Here is a 14432-nt window from a genome sequence, read left to right as displayed (position 1 = left end):
TCCATCAGCATTTGTCTTTTGTTAAAAAGGGCTGACATCACTCGTGCAGCTAAGGCAGTCAGCTAACCGCGAGACACGCCCAGGATTGATCAACCCGTGGTGGGCCTGCCTCAACAGGGGGCTTCAGAATCATAGAAAGCCCAACACTAGAATTTTCACTCTTCTCCCCTCTGCTCCTCCCTTTTTCTGGGAGGCAGAGGGGAGGCAGAGCGTACAGCAGGATCCGGCGGGAGGTGTGGGATGCCAGATCAGGCGCCCCCCTTCCGGCTCTCCTCGCTCCTATCTTGTCTCTTTTGTCTTACTTCTTGCTATCACCTTTTCTATCCCTTTGAAGAAGTGAGGCTCTTTAAATATGAAAGAGATAAGTAGAACTTTTGTGGTGAATTGATAAAATAAACTGTAGAAAACTAAACAGCAGAAAGAAGAAGAGAAATAACATTATAACATAAACCAGTGACAGGGCCTCCTTGGGTGAGTGTCTAGTGATAATGGCCAAAACACCCGAGGAATCCAACGTCCACTACTGACGATGTGTCCTAAAATTTTAATATGACAATCCAGACTAGATTCCTAATCTCTAAACCCAACCAAGGAAGGTAAAGAGAAACTAAAAAATGGCAGAACAGCTTGTGATAAAAGACCGAAACAGCCTGTGAAGTTGAGGCACACAACGATGTCCCGCTGGTAAAGTTTCCTCATAGCAGCAATCCCTCAAGACCTTCTGTATATGAAGCACTGCATCGTAACATTTCGTCCTTTTATTGAATCGTGTTTAGATATATTTATATACATAATTGAAAATATGAATTAATAATAATAATAAATGAATGATCCAGACTCTAATTCATCCTGAAAACAGAAATAATGTTCTGCTGGTAAATGATTGGAGGTGTGTGATGCACCACCACCTGTTACATGCAGCGGTGCAGACAAAGGTGTGATATCCGTGCAGAAACTTCTGACCACAAAGTTTCTGTTGTGGGAGGCGTGTTATAAAAAGGAGACGTGTGGAGTGGGGGGGTCACTGCAAGCCTGCAGCGTCTGTCCCACCATGATCTGCTGCATCCTTTACGTCTTTCTGCAAATCTCCCTCACAGGTAAGAAGACTGGCAGAGTTTCAATGACAGGATATTTTAGACCTGCGCTGAAATACAGTTTCCCACTTCTTTAAAGGCCAAAATGAAGAATTTTCTGTGGTCGCTGTTTTGATTTGACCTTTGCTCTCCTGTAAGGGGCTGCTGAGAGCGGCATAGTCGGTGGCAGGGAGGCAAAGCCCCACTCCAGACCGTACATGGTGTCAGTCCAGTATCGGGGAGTACATTCATGTGGAGGGATCCTTATTCAGAGGGACTTTGTTCTGACTGCAGCTCACTGCAAGTACGCTTTTTATATGGTGTATATATATAACTGTTTTTAAAAAAGGATGTTATTTTAGCTGCTGCTGTTCTATCAGCAGTCACTGTGATAAAACTGTATCACAGCTGAACTGTGATACTGAGGACACACCATCAAGTTACATATAAATGAGTGGAAGGTGTTTGTGTGGAGTGATGGGCCACCACAGTTTTCCTGGGAGTCATTTTTCTAACGGTGGAGCGCTGCAACACACTGAGAAGACTGCATGGACCTTCATTTGTGTCGATATTATGATTCACACCATCCGTAGTATCAGTGCGACTGCAGACGCTTCTTTGAACTTTGTGTTTCTTGTTCAGAAATGAGACCTGGGGTTCTTGCACCGTGGTGCTCGGAGCACACGACATCACCAAGAAAGAGAGAACTCAGCAACGCATCGAAGTGGACGAGTATTTCGCTCATCCAGGGTTCACTGGGAACTTAAACAATGACATCATGTTACTGAAGGTAAAGTGAAAAAGTTTAAAGTGACCTGATTCCCTGTGCACTGGGTTCATGTGTTGAACTGATGCAGGAGCAACTTTCACTGATTCTCTTTGACAGTTGAAGAAGAACGCCACGCTGAATAAGTACGTGAGGACCATAGGACTGCCTAAGAAGAACGGGGAAACACCCGCCAACATTAAATGTGCTGTGGCCGGCTGGGGACTAACCAGAGCTAATGGATCTCGTTCAAATGTCCTTAAAGAAGCCACAGAGAAGATGCAGTTCAGCACTGAGTGCAAACACATTTGGCAAAAACACTTTAACTCTGGTCACATGATATGCACCAAGTTTACCAGACGGGACGGAGGTGTTTGCCAGGTAACGAAATAACAAAAGCAGCCCAGCAGCTAATAACTCAAATACAGGTTTAGTCTTTTATTCATGTAAAATGTGCAACCTTTACACAGATCGCTCAATCAAGTCTTTCTTTGTAGGGAGACTCCGGTGGGCCACTTATCTGCAACACAAAGCCTCAGGGTATAACAGCCTTCACCTTGGCAGAGGACTGCAATAATCCACAGTACCCGCATGTCTATACTAAAGTCAGCTCCTTCATCCCGTGGATCAAGCAAACAATGGAGGAGCAGGAATGATGCACGAGTCAGAGGAGCAGTAAAGCATATGTTCTAAAAACGTGTGGTCTCATTCATGATGGTGTAATAAAAAGCTCAAAGCGTGCCTCTTCATTCTGTCCTCAGCACCTTCTTCACATGTCATTTCCAGCTTTTATAAACTTTTCTAGATTCACTTCCAGCGCGTGTCTGAGTGGGCGGGGTCTGATCACAGGTCTCAGTCATAGTGCAAACTTTTGAAGTTGAACCGTTTTCTGTCTGTGAAGCCAGTCATCTGCAGAGAAAGTGGGAAACAGGTCACCTTCAACCTTTTACCAAAACTGCTACGACTGACTGGACAGAAAAAAGAGAAAACAAACTGACCTGACTGGGATCTCTGGTGAAATATCTTTTCTCTATTACCTGTTGAAAGGTTTAATACGAGTCAGAACACACGTACACGTCAAGAGAAAGGACTCCCATTAATGTGAGACATTTATCCTCCAGGTCTATGATTGAAAATACCGCAGCACAAAGACGGAGGTGCACACACGCGTGTGATGCTGCGTCCACACTAATGCATTTTTGTTTGAAAACGCAACCTCGTCTCTCCGTTTTGGCCTCCCGTCCACACTGAGACGCACACATTTGAAAACAGAGACTTTCTAAAATGATGACGCATGTTAGTCATGTGATGCAGTCATGTGACTAATTAAACAAAGATAGCAACAAAGAATTCTTTAATTCTCACTCACTGTTGCCACTTTGTACTTTTGTGTTACTCGCAGCAACAACTCCACCTCATTGTGAGTCCATTTAAAACACTCGCTGCTTTTCCTCCACATTTTGCCGCGACGTTTCGAAGAGCCGGAACGGCGTTTTCATCTGAAAACATTCCCCCCTAACCCTAATCAATCTGGGCTAGTGTGGACGCAGCCTGAGTCACGACCTGCCTGACAGACCGCAGTGACGCAGCTCACAGCTCTCACCTTGTCAAAGAACCTGCTGAGTTTCACAGCGTTTGAGGTGCCTGCAGCCAGGTATCTGGGGTTGGTGCAGTCCTGGGAAAACAACACAACACCAAAAGCGTTCAGCTCCCGCAGTGAAACTGACCACAGCAGCTTCCACATGTTTTATTTTAGGCTGGAGGACCAGACACAGGACAGAGAGGAGCTTACTGATGCTGTGATGTTTATGATACATGTGTTGTTTTTATTGTTGTGAACTAGGATTTGTTTTTGACTGAAAAACGTAGGTGGTGTGTGAGTGTGTGAATCGCCGCTTTATTTTCATCATTAGTCTAGTTTCCTTTTTTATGAGTGCTAAACATGAGTTGTGCTTTATGTGAGAGATAAACAATGAATGAAACGGATTCATTGGTTTAAAGGAGCTGAAGCTGAGAGCTCGTAGAGCAGAGTGAGGCGACTTACAAGATTGATTTCTTCTGCATTGAAGTCTTCGGACAAGAAAGCCGTCCGAGTGAGGACTTCACTGCGCTTGTTTTCTGGAATTTGGTCAAACTTGGTCCCGATCAACAGCAAAGGCACCGGATTCTCTGCAAACTGCTCTCTGTCATAGTCGCTGCAGTCAAATATCGAAGCTTCCACATTAGCCATGTTTTCTGTTTATTATTCTGAATGAAGACGGGCGATGTCGAACACACAGATCTGCTCACCCGTTTGAAATGATGACTCCAGTTGGAGAGGAATCCTTATTCAAAGCTTCCAGTGACCAACGGTACAGATTCTGAGAGGACTTCTTATTGGTCAGATCGTGGACCAATATAATTCCTAAAAGAACCCAAACATGAAGAGCATGTCTCAATAACACGTCACTGATGAAATCAATGCTTTCAGATCTGTCTGTAAGTGTTTACCATTAACCGAGTTGTAGAAGACTGCTCTCGTGCTTTTGACGCTGCTGGCGTTGCCAACGGATCCTCCAACATCCCAGAGTTCAATGTAGAAGGTTTTCTCCTCTGGGGTTCCCTCCTTATAGTCTTGAACCTGGAGTAGAATAATTATTTCGACATCAATAGCTCATCGGGCGCCATCTCACTCTTACCTCTCTGCACATGCCTAAACCATCCCAGCCTCGTCCCTCTGATGGACTCATTTCTAAACCTGTCCATCCCGGTCACTCCCACCGAACACCTGAACACCTTCAGCTCTACCTCCTATCTTTTTGTCAGTCACCAAACTATACATCATAGCAGGCCTCATTACCTGCCCTCTCACTCTTGCTGCTATCCTTCTGTCACAGATCACCCCTGACACCCTGGTATTTAAACCTGTGCACCTGTTCCTTTCAGGTTCACCGTTACACCTGTCTCCCTCTCGTTAGTGTGTTCTGTCGTGTTTTATACGAGTTTAAAATAAAAGGCCAGCAGGGCTTTGTAAAGTAGAAGATGCTGGACCTGCTTACCCGCACATCTACAGAGCAGCCAACAGTCCACGATGGATTTCCCAAAACTTGATTCTGACATAGCAGATGGACCAAGGAAGACTTGCCAACCCCTGCAAAGAGCACAAAATGATACTGGATAAAAGGAGCTGATGCAAAGCACAGCAGGTTAAACATTTTTGTGTAGCTGATCGATATTAATGGATTTAAATTATGAATAGACTCTACAGCTGCTGCTGACTGGAAGACTGACCTCCACCGAAACATCGAGTCAGTTTACGACAGACTCGGCTTCCAGCAGAGCACATCTCCGGAACAACATCAGTGAGTATCCGTAATCATCTGTAGGGTGTGGCTCTCTGATTCGGCAAAACGTGTTTCTGTGGAATTTAAACTCTTGATGTGGAATCGTTTCACACCCAAACACTCTACTTACATCCACCTGCCGCAAAGTGACCGATGTAAAAATGACGGGTATTAAAATTCAGCGTCGCTCGCCGATGTACCTTTATTGTGAAAATTACCCGTGAGCTTAGACATGACAGGTGTGTTACGTGATGTTTATCCGTAGCTTTAACTGCCACAGCAGCAAACTGACCACAGCGTCGGTCTCCTACTTAAAGATTAAGAGTTTTATAAGTGAGCGAGTTCCGTTCAGAATAAGCAAGTGTCCTTATAAATAACAGCAGACAGTAGTAAAGGTTTTGCTTGTGAAAATAGTTCATAACTCACCGGAATCTCCCAAAACCAACACTTTTACCCTGTCAAGAGAGGCCATTTTTTGATAGACGCGATCAGGAAGTAAACAGTGTTCTTAAAACCACGCCCCATGAAAACAAAGCCATGCTATTCGCCAACATGCCCGTCACTCAAGCTTCTTCGCTTCTATGGGTGCAGTTTAGTGCAGCCGGGCCAACATTTCAGTTGGCCCGGGTTTATTTTTCATTTCCGGGGTCGTCGTCTCAAAATAAGAAGTGAAGCATGTTGGCTAACCCAGCAGCTAAAGGACCGTGACGTGCGTTTGTGTTCAGTGAGTTTTAGCGGTGTTTTTGTGAGTTAACGTCAGTGTGTGTGACTCTGAGATGACTGTTGGCACATAAACAATAACCGGTAAGGGTCGCGTTAACGCCTGCCGGGTTTCTGCAGGCCAACTCAGTGTTAGAGCTTAATTTAAATAAAAGTAACTTTATCGAGCTTTTATTAAAGATAAAGTGTGAAATAATAAGATGACCGGTAAACTATTAACACGCCGTCTTTCTATTGTGGTGTATTACATTAAAATGTACAATAACACCGGCAAACCGGATGCATTATGTTTTAGTCTTTGTTTGGATCTAAGCTAAGCTACGCTAGCTGTGATTGATGATTTGACATCGATAACGCGGCCGGGATTTTTCTCCTACTGGGTTAATGTGCTCTAGTATACCTTACACTTCCCTCTTAAATTTAAAGTTTTATACTTGGATAACTCTTCTGGCCCTGCTCCTCATCCCTGCCTTCCTGATGTTCTCCCCGCTGTCGCACTCTGCCCTGCAGCTCTTTCTCTCCAGACCCAAAGATGATTGAACCAGCGGTACTGACCGAGGTCCCCGCAGCTCTGAAGCGGCTGGCCAAGCAGGTCGTGAGGGGTTTTTATGGCCTGGAGCATGCTTTGGCGCTGGATGTGCTGATCCGTAACCCATGTGTGCGTGAGGAGGACATGCTGGAGCTGCTCAAGTATGACCGCAAGCAGCTGCGCTCAGTACTCAATACCCTAAAAGCAGACAAGTTTGTGAAGTGCCGCATGAGGGTGGAGACGGCGCCCGATGGCAAGACAACGAGACACAACTACTACTTCATTAATTACAGGTTTAAATCTCTGCTGTGTGTGTGTGTGTGTGTGTGTGTGTTGGACACTTTAGACTCAGTAGTCTTATTTCTGTCTTACATCTTTTTAGGGTACTGGTCAATGTGGTCAAGTATAAACTGGATCACATGCGACGACGCATTGAGACAGATGAGCGAGACTCCACCAACCGCGCTTCCTTCCGGTGTCCCTGCTGCTTCTCCACCTTCACCGACCTCGAGGCCAACCAACTCTTCGACCCTATGACAGGTAAAGGTGCAGACCAGTGCTGCTATACTGTAATATTCAACACGCTTGGATTTTTGAAAGCATTCTGGCAGTTTGACGGGACTTTAGTCCAGCTTTTATGGGATGAATAATTAATTAGAAGCTTCTTTACCGCGGGTGGGGAGAGTTCATATATATTTAAATAGCATGCTGCGTGCACAGAGAAACTTGTCGTTTTCTGAGTATTTGGTGCAGGTGGACGGCTCAAAACGGTGAGCGTGGTGCCTCAGCTTTGGCTCTTTCCTGTAGATCTTCACTGAGTCTTAAACCCTTTGGTTTGGAGCAAGGCCCCACATATTTCTGCTCCTCAGTAGTTTGTTTTTAAAACCAAGCATAAAGTAACTGAACTCGACGTGCAGTGTCAGCAGGAGGGAGGACGACACTCTTCATCTTTTTTTTTTAAAATCAATAGATGCAGAACTTTCTCCCTCTGTGGACGTGTTTGCCCCTCTGTGATTATCCTAACCTGGTAAATCTGGCTCTCAGTTTATCTGGAAAATGTTTGGAGATATAATATGTGGGGAAAGCGAGGCAGGCGCTCACGACTGGCAGTGATTCACAGTGGATGTACAGAAATGAGTTTGTCAAAGTTAAATGAAGACTTCGGTATTTCATTGATACAAGGATCACTTTGTGATCTGATGTGTTGTTTTTTGTTTGCACTTCCATTATGTTGTGTGCTCCTCAGTTCACCTCTAGATGGCAGTAACAGCACATAGCAGGATACATTTAATGACAATTCCTCCTAATGAAACTATAGTGTGAACAGAGGATCGTGTACGTTATAGAGATAGAAGCATGAATTTTTGTTCATTGTCCATTTAATGCAGAGTTACTTCTAAAGCTGTGTGTGAGTGCACTTTGTTAGCAGCGCTACGTGGACATGAAAAGACTGCCATTGAAGCTAATGACGTGTACGTGGCTTTGTATAAGCTCCAAGTCGTACGCTAACATTCTGCCATGTTAAAGTTCACTTTAAATGTCTGTTATTTGAATAAGGATGAGTCATAAGCCTCACACATACTTGCATATGCTGCATAATGATGAGCTCTGAATGACACAGACCAAACGTAGGTGACCATGAAACAGTTTGTGCACTTTAAAAACCCAGAATCTTCACTTTTACGTCAGATTTAAATAGTTGGTAATCAATGACTTACAGCGGCCATGATGATGTCAGTACGCGCCCTTACCCGAACATTTGCTGTCTCCCTGCAGTCACACTGGAGCCACTCTCACTTTGCTGTTGGAGCTCGGTGCAGATATCCAGCAGGATTTTATTTCTGATCTGATGTTTTAAAGTGCTTCCTTTCCGAGCAGTGCACATTACTGTATTACACAGGATGCAATGCATTTTGGGAAAATGGCCTCTCTTTGAATTTGGTTTTAGAGAAATTGAAGCAACATCCCCAGAACTGATGAACTGGGTTGTATGTGTGTTTGCTAAAATCCATCCATTCTCGTTCGCTTATCCTTGTCAGGGTCACGGGGGGTGGAGCCTATCCCAGCTGTCATAGGGCGAGAGGCGGGGTACACCCCGGACAGGTCGGCAGTCTGTCGCAGGGCCAACATGTGCATTAAAAATCCTGATTTGCATTAGAAACGTTGTCCACGTTGCGCTCTCTCTGCAAAGGTTTGTATTTGTTTGTGAGCTGTTTTCATTCATAAACTGCGGCAGCTTTAAGCTGTGACACCACGCTGACTGCCTGCCAGGGTCGGGGCTGACTGCCAACCATCCGGCTCGGCTTCTAGGACTCACACAGGAGTGGTCAACAAATCATTAAAGATGGTTTCTCATTTTCAGTGAATAATTCTGTCCAGTACTTGTGGTTTACTGGGATAAATGTTGTAAATAGTTGATGTTGTTGGCTGTCAGGTTGATTCACTGTAGAATCACTATGTTAAAATGTGGGTGTGTTTAAATGATCGAGCTCTAAGAAAAGACACAAATGGGACAGAATAGATGTGCAGTCTCGTCACTCTGGATAAATGAGCCATCAGTGTGTTTGTGATGACACGCCTCACGGTTCCTCTGCACCGCTTCCTGTCTCTGCTGCTTTGCCTCGGTCAGGGTTCAGCCTTCGGGTACCTGCAGCTCTGCTGGTAGTTTGATGGGCTGTTTTTGTCGGGCCAGCAACACTCAGCGTAACCTCACGAGGATCGGACACGACACTGCTGGTCTTCCAGCTCGTTCTGACCCACAAAGGAGAGCCGAAGCCCTGCAGCTCTGTTTTCACAGCGCGCCGTGAATGTTGTAACACGTGATCTTTTTTCCACTCACTCCACCTGACGTGCTCATTCCTCACCTTCGGCCAACATGTTCTCCACCTTTGTACAGGAAAAGCAGAATGTTTCAGTGCTGAGCCAGAGACCAGTGCCAGACCATTATGAACGTATTAATCATATTTACGTGATTTACTTTGTAATGATTTTTTCCAGTAATCTCAGCTTGGTGCCGCTTGGCACACATCGAGGATAAATAAGATCTTAATGAGGTATTTACCACTTTAATCTTAAATGCACAAACAACAGTTTGTACATTAATGAGACGCTGTTGCCTTTCAGTTGTTGAGCAGCCTCAGCTGTAACTGTTCACTTCATTTGCATTAATCTGGAGGTGCTTTAGTTGTAATAGTAGTTTTCGGGGTCTCTCATACACATAAAGCAGGCGTGAGCTCTGCGCTGCTGGCACGGCTCCCATTACTGAAGCTGAAATCGGCCAGAGAAGCAGATGGTCGAAGCGTGCCCTTCTCTTAATGGTAGGAAGCAAGTGTGGTGCGCACAGCATACAGTTTCCCTCGCAGGCGTTTCCTGTTTAATGCAAGAGTCTCTGTCAGCGCTCTTATTCCTGTTGTGTCGACACAACCACGCCCAGCCTCCATGAAGACCAAGCCTGACCCCGATTGGTTATAAATCACCAAAATCAGAGCACAAATGGCACCAATGGCAACCAGCAGGTTCACTTCCTGTGATATATCAGCTGGTATGTAAAGTAGTTGGGGCCTAAACTTCTCTGCTGGTTCGGTCCATGCAGCGCCCTGTAGGCAGGTCTGTAATGATTGTTTTTCACCTGCAGGTACATTTCGCTGTACCTTCTGCCAGACGGAGGTAGAAGAGGATGAGTCGGTCTGTCCTGACGCCAGGACGCTCGTGGCGCGCTTCAACGAGCAGATCGAGCCCATCTACGTGCTGCTCCGTGAAACCGAGGACGTGAACTTGTCCCATGAGCTGCTGGAGCCTGAGCCTGCTGAGATTCCTGCTCTCAAACAGAGGTCAGTCTGCCTCGCAGCATCGTACTCGTCCGAACAGCTCACCGCAGTTAGCGGTTACGCTGTGGTGAGCTGTTGTCTGTAGCCACAGGAGGAACCGAAACGAGTGAACTGGGCACATTTTTCAGACTTAATCGTGTTAACTTAGCTGTAAATATTATTCGCTGACTCTTTCCTGCAGCCGAGAACGTGCTGCAGCATCAGGAGCAGCGAGCGGCCCGCACCGCGAAGCCTGGTCGAACAAAGGATCGACGTACGCTGATCTGTACACCCAGAACGTGGTCATCAACATGGACCAGGAGGAGCAGCAGAAACAGGCTGGCGACAGCAAGGCGCCAAAGGAGAGGCCGGTGTGGCTGACTCAGAGCACCGTACAGGGCGCTTACAACGAGCCGGACGTCCTCAAGAACCGTAAGTACAGCGCTGTCACTGCAGCCGCTCTCAGCTGAGGCGGATCAACGAGTCTGTGACATCTCTGTGATGGTTGTTTCATTTGTAGCTCAGTCATTATATTCAGACACACTAAACATAAACAGATACTGTTTAGAGCGGGTGTCCAGTTCCAGGCCTGGAGGGCCGGTGTCCTGCAGGTTTAGATGTGTCCTAGATCCATCACAGCTGATTTAAATGGCTGAGTGACCTCCTCAACATGTCGTGAAGTTCTCCAGAGGCCTGGTAATGAACTAATCGTGTGATTCAGGTGTGTTGACCCAGAGTGAGATCTAAAAGCTGCAGCACACCGTTCTCATCTTTCTCTCGTGTAGAGTTTGTTAAAAAGATCCAATTTAAACGTCTTCACTAAATACAATAACATTTGAAAATGGACTCACAGAGTGGGATGAAAAACGTCTCCAGCTCGTGCAGCTCGTTATTGAAGATGAATGAATGTAATCGTACTCTAAAGCACTGCAATCTCCGACTCCGTGAATTAGTTTAAGTTTAATTCAGCGTGAATTTCCTCCCAGACTCGGCGGCTGTTTATGTGATCGTTAATCATGAATGATGTTTCTCGTGTTTCAGGAGCGGGTAGCTTGGATGCTGCATGGACTGCAGAGAGCGCCGTTTTTGTGCTTTTCATCTCAGTCGGTGCTCAGTCTGTAGCTGGAACAGGTTATTACAGGTCAGCCAGGTTACCTCCATCTGTCAGAGCAGCCCTTCAACAAGTTTTCTTCTAATGACATTGGATCCTTACCCAAGGGCATGCAGCAATCAGACCTGGCCAGAGTACCGCTGAGCCATAATTGCCTAATTGGAATAATCAGGGCTTGGTTAGTGAGTGGCTGAGGCAGGATCACTCATAATAGAATCCATTCTTATGGAAATTACAAATTAGACATGTGGGTTGTGTTTTTGTCACAGGTGTGTCTCCGTTCATCTGCCTGCGGGTTTTACCCTGTGCTTAAATCCTGAGCGTGCATCGAGCTGTAAACGTGTGTTTCATGATCTGGTTTACTGAAAGAAGAAAGGGTCTGACTCCAGCTCCTAAATACAACTTATTCATTTGAACGTGTAAAGAAAAACCCAAATTCTGATACGATGCATCAAAAAACAGAAGATGTGGAGCTTCTTTGTCCTCAGCTGCTGAGAGGGAACGAGCACGTCTTCTGTGCTTGCTGGTGGGGATGTGCACCTTGGCTGTTCTGATGATTTCAGTCAAGCGTGCGGAGCTTCAGCTGGTGAAAACTGAACACTGGTGTCGGAGGCTGTGCACCTGTGGGTGCAGGCTCTAAAGATGGAGCAGCTCTTTCAGCCCACACTCACTGGCTGACGTCACCCGCTCTGCCTGCTTTGACATCAGCGGGGATGTGGCACCTGCTACATCTACATAAAGTCAGGCTGGGCTCGAGCTCGCACGCCGAAACTGAAACGGTGCGCTACCATTCGTTAGAGAGCTCCGAGGGCTTCCCTGGGGGCAACTGCCCACCGTGGAACTGCCAGGCTTTTAGCATTGTGCCGGTTGAAACGCCAAGATGACGTTAAGCCAGGTGGTGGTTGGCATAGCAACTGCAGTTTAGCTCGTCTGAGCTGATTTCAGCAAGTTGGGAGGAAGTAGGAGAAGAAATTACCACTCGTGGTTTCCCGCCTCTCTGATAGGCTCCGCTGATCCTCAGCCAATGTTTCTGTTCATCTAGTTTCCCATCTGTGTAGACCAATCACAGAGCACGTACCTACCCTGGAACAGGTATCGATAAAGAAACCTGTTTCTAAGAACTTACTCACTCACTCTGAAGCCAGCACATTTCTTTTAAAACGGATTAATGTCGTTATCGGTCGTTCTTGGAGATCTCACGTTTATGTGTTGCAACTGTTTGTCCCAGGCCACGCCTTCTTTTTGTGTTGCTGTGATGAAACATGGCAGCACTGAATGTCTGCCAAGAAACCGTGCAGGTGCTGTGTCATCCAGCCTACGCTCCAGTGAGATGTCCTGGATTGGTTAGAAGTTGCATCATGTGATGATAAATCTCGACCCCATGGTTACCTTACCACATGACACGGATGCAGAATAACAGGGTTGAAGAGCAGAGCTGTGTTGAAGTTGTGAGTTAAGCTAAAAATGAGAATGTGATCTAATCTTAATGTGGTTTTCACAGGTGGTGGCGTACCTGGAGCCCAGGATGGAGCTCCTGGTCCTGGCACCAGTCAGGTAGATGAAAACGAGGAAGTGATGCGCGCGCTGCTAATCCACGAGAAGAGGAGCGTTGCAGGCGCCGGTGCAGGCGGAGCCAGCGCCGCTGCGAGGGCTCTCACCTCTGCCAACGCCAGTGACTCAGACAGCGACACCAGCGAGTCGGACGACGACTCGCCCCCGGGTCCTCCTCCTGCCGCGGCCGCGCAGCATCGGGGCCAAGAGGAGGATGATGAGGACGACGATGAATTTGAGGAAGTGGGCGATGAGCCCACAGTGATGGTGGGAGGCCGGCCCTTCTCGTACAGAGAGGTGAGCCAGAGGCCAGAGCTGGTGGAGCAGATGTCTGCACAGGAGAAGGAGGCCTACATCGAGATGGGCCAGAACCTGTACCAGGACATGTTCTTCTGAGCCAGTCGGTCACAGCGTGGGTTCACTCCGCTGTGTCAGTGGGCATGTCTGTGCACACAGCTCGTTTAATCATGCTGCTCAAGTATTCAGCCTGCTTCAGCGTTCTTCGTTCCATTAATGAGGACGTACTCCGACAGTGTTGCCCCCCCGTGTAGTATTCTGACCCAAGTATTTTTAAATCTCCGCCCTACAACCCCAGAAGGAGCTGCCTAGCTGCACAGTGCCAACTGTTTTGTCTTTAGTTTGAATCTTGTTGCCTGTTTCTTTTATGTCCCGTTTAAATGTATCAGGTGTTTTACTCAGTAAATTTCAGCGCTCAGTTTCGTGGACGAGGAAAATAGATTTCTGCAAACAAGCACATGCAGCAGTGAGCTTGGAGAACTGGTAGAGGTGTGAGTGCTGGAGCTGCACACTGATGGAGAACTGAAGAACCTGCGAGGACGAAGCAGCTGGCTTTACGTTCTGTGATTTACTTCTTCTTTTTGTCTGAAACAAGTTAACAGACGGGACGTTTAAAAACTGGTCTCAGGCAGACGGAGCATGTGGCTAACAGTGAAACATTGCTTCTTTGGAGCAGTCTGTAATAAAAAGATACTGTGGTGAAGGAGGAGAGTCTTTATACCATAAACATACTTTTTGACCATCATGTTGTTCCTGTCTACTGTCACCAGGGGCGGTGTCATCACTGTGGTGTTTCTCAACGTCTTTAGGCTCAGTGCTTCCAGCTCTGAGCGTTTCACATGTCATACTCAGAATGATCCCTGTGAGTGTCGCCTACTGCAGCCAGTGACCGTATCAGATGACAAAACTTCTGTAAAGGTCATAAAACTTGAACGGCAAACTGCACAAATGCCACAAAGAAAAGCGACTAACAATCTTCTGCAGTGTTAATCTTGGGTTTTACATGTTCCAGCTTGTTACTGTTGCAGAGGCTAAAAACGAGAAGTGGGAGTTGCTTTGTCGACAGAGGAAACGTTTTGTTTGATTTATTCTGTGTTGCCGTAGCTGCAGTTTCAGCAGAGGCTCAGCAGCAGGTAAGAATAAAGCTTCTTCATCACCAAGTGGAAACGTGCACTTTGCACACCTGTCACTCTACCTGGGCTTCAGTGGTTTTAATAACGTTTGACTTTGTCAGTTTACCCACGTAAAACCCTGCG

At 46.5% G+C, this 14432-nt stretch overlaps 3 protein-coding genes across 6 annotated transcripts; 2 read left to right on the top strand and 1 right to left on the bottom strand.

Moving 5' to 3' along the window:
* Positions 1–1021: 1021 nt before the first annotated feature.
* On the top strand, positions 1022–2232 carry LOC146691389 (granzyme B-like). Its single transcript, XM_085434799.1, has 4 exons — positions 1022–1097; positions 1233–1377; positions 1716–1863; positions 1960–2232. The coding sequence occupies exons 1-4, from the start codon at positions 1052–1054 to the stop codon at positions 2230–2232; spliced, it is 612 nt and encodes a 203-aa protein (XP_085290925.1). The 5' UTR covers positions 1022–1051.
* Positions 2233–2262: 30 nt separating this feature from the next.
* Positions 2263–5708, bottom strand: rabl3 (RAB, member of RAS oncogene family-like 3). 2 transcript variants are annotated; one of them, XM_085434796.1, is made up of 9 exons: positions 5589–5665; positions 5110–5236; positions 4878–4969; positions 4330–4459; positions 4129–4243; positions 3884–4034; positions 3443–3514; positions 2838–2876; positions 2263–2748 (listed from the first exon to the last, which is right to left on the bottom strand). In XM_085434796.1, the coding sequence occupies exons 2-9, from the start codon at positions 5162–5164 to the stop codon at positions 2692–2694; spliced, it is 711 nt and encodes a 236-aa protein (XP_085290922.1). In that variant the 5' UTR covers positions 5165–5236; positions 5589–5665; the 3' UTR covers positions 2263–2691. The 2 variants fall into 2 exon arrangements, with proteins under 2 accessions (XP_085290922.1, XP_085290923.1); XM_085434797.1 differs by lacking the exon at positions 5110–5236 and having other exon boundaries at positions 5589–5708.
* A 32-nt stretch (positions 5709–5740) lies between these two features.
* On the top strand, positions 5741–13879 carry gtf2e1 (general transcription factor IIE, polypeptide 1, alpha). Of its 3 annotated transcripts, none has more exons than XM_085434795.1 (6): positions 5741–5871; positions 6393–6704; positions 6794–6951; positions 10046–10241; positions 10420–10649; positions 12830–13879. In XM_085434795.1, the coding sequence occupies exons 2-6, from the start codon at positions 6415–6417 to the stop codon at positions 13273–13275; spliced, it is 1320 nt and encodes a 439-aa protein (XP_085290921.1). In that variant the 5' UTR covers positions 5741–5871; positions 6393–6414; the 3' UTR covers positions 13276–13879. The 3 variants fall into 3 exon arrangements, with proteins under 3 accessions (XP_085290921.1, XP_085290919.1, XP_085290920.1); XM_085434793.1 differs by having other exon boundaries at positions 5742–5886; XM_085434794.1 differs by lacking the exon at positions 5741–5871 and adding an exon at positions 5902–5966.
* The last annotated feature ends 553 nt before the right edge of the window (positions 13880–14432 follow it).

The sequence above is a fragment of the Copadichromis virginalis genome, linkage group LG16 (assembly GCF_057382275.1).
Source record: "Copadichromis virginalis isolate Kocher_CV1m ecotype Utaka linkage group LG16, C_Virginalis_male_GT1.1, whole genome shotgun sequence".
Classification (NCBI taxonomy): Eukaryota; Metazoa; Chordata; class Actinopteri; order Cichliformes; family Cichlidae; genus Copadichromis; species Copadichromis virginalis.
Note: the sequence above shows the minus strand (reverse complement) of the source record. Positions and strands in the feature narration are given on the sequence as shown.

What these genes read in the sequence shown, in the direction of transcription:
- gtf2e1 (XM_085434795.1), top strand. Translation starts at nt 6,415, where the DNA reads ATGATTGAACCAGCGGTACTGACCGAGGTCCCCGCAGCTCTGAAGCGG. An exon ending in ACTCTTCGACCCTATGACAG is followed by an intron (nt 6,952 to 10,045) that starts GTAAAGGTGCAG and finishes TTTCACCTGCAG; the next exon opens with GTACATTTCGCTGTACCTTC. An exon ending in ATTCCTGCTCTCAAACAGAG is followed by an intron (nt 10,242 to 10,419) that starts GTCAGTCTGCCT and finishes TCTTTCCTGCAG; the next exon opens with CCGAGAACGTGCTGCAGCAT.
- LOC146691389 (XM_085434799.1), top strand. Translation starts at nt 1,052, where the DNA reads ATGATCTGCTGCATCCTTTACGTCTTTCTGCAAATCTCCCTCACAG. An exon ending in TCTGCAAATCTCCCTCACAG is followed by an intron (nt 1,098 to 1,232) that starts GTAAGAAGACTG and finishes CTCTCCTGTAAG; the next exon opens with GGGCTGCTGAGAGCGGCATA. An exon ending in ATGACATCATGTTACTGAAG is followed by an intron (nt 1,864 to 1,959) that starts GTAAAGTGAAAA and finishes TCTCTTTGACAG; the next exon opens with TTGAAGAAGAACGCCACGCT.
- rabl3 (XM_085434796.1), bottom strand. Translation starts at nt 5,164, where the DNA reads ATGTGCTCTGCTGGAAGCCGAGTCTGTCGTAAACTGACTCGATGTTTC. An exon ending in GACTCGATGTTTCGGTGGAG is followed by an intron (nt 4,970 to 5,109) that starts GTCAGTCTTCCA and finishes TGCTCTTTGCAG; the next exon opens with GGGTTGGCAAGTCTTCCTTG. An exon ending in TCACCAGAGATCCCAGTCAG is followed by an intron (nt 2,749 to 2,837) that starts GTCAGTTTGTTT and finishes CTTTCTCTGCAG; the next exon opens with ATGACTGGCTTCACAGACAG.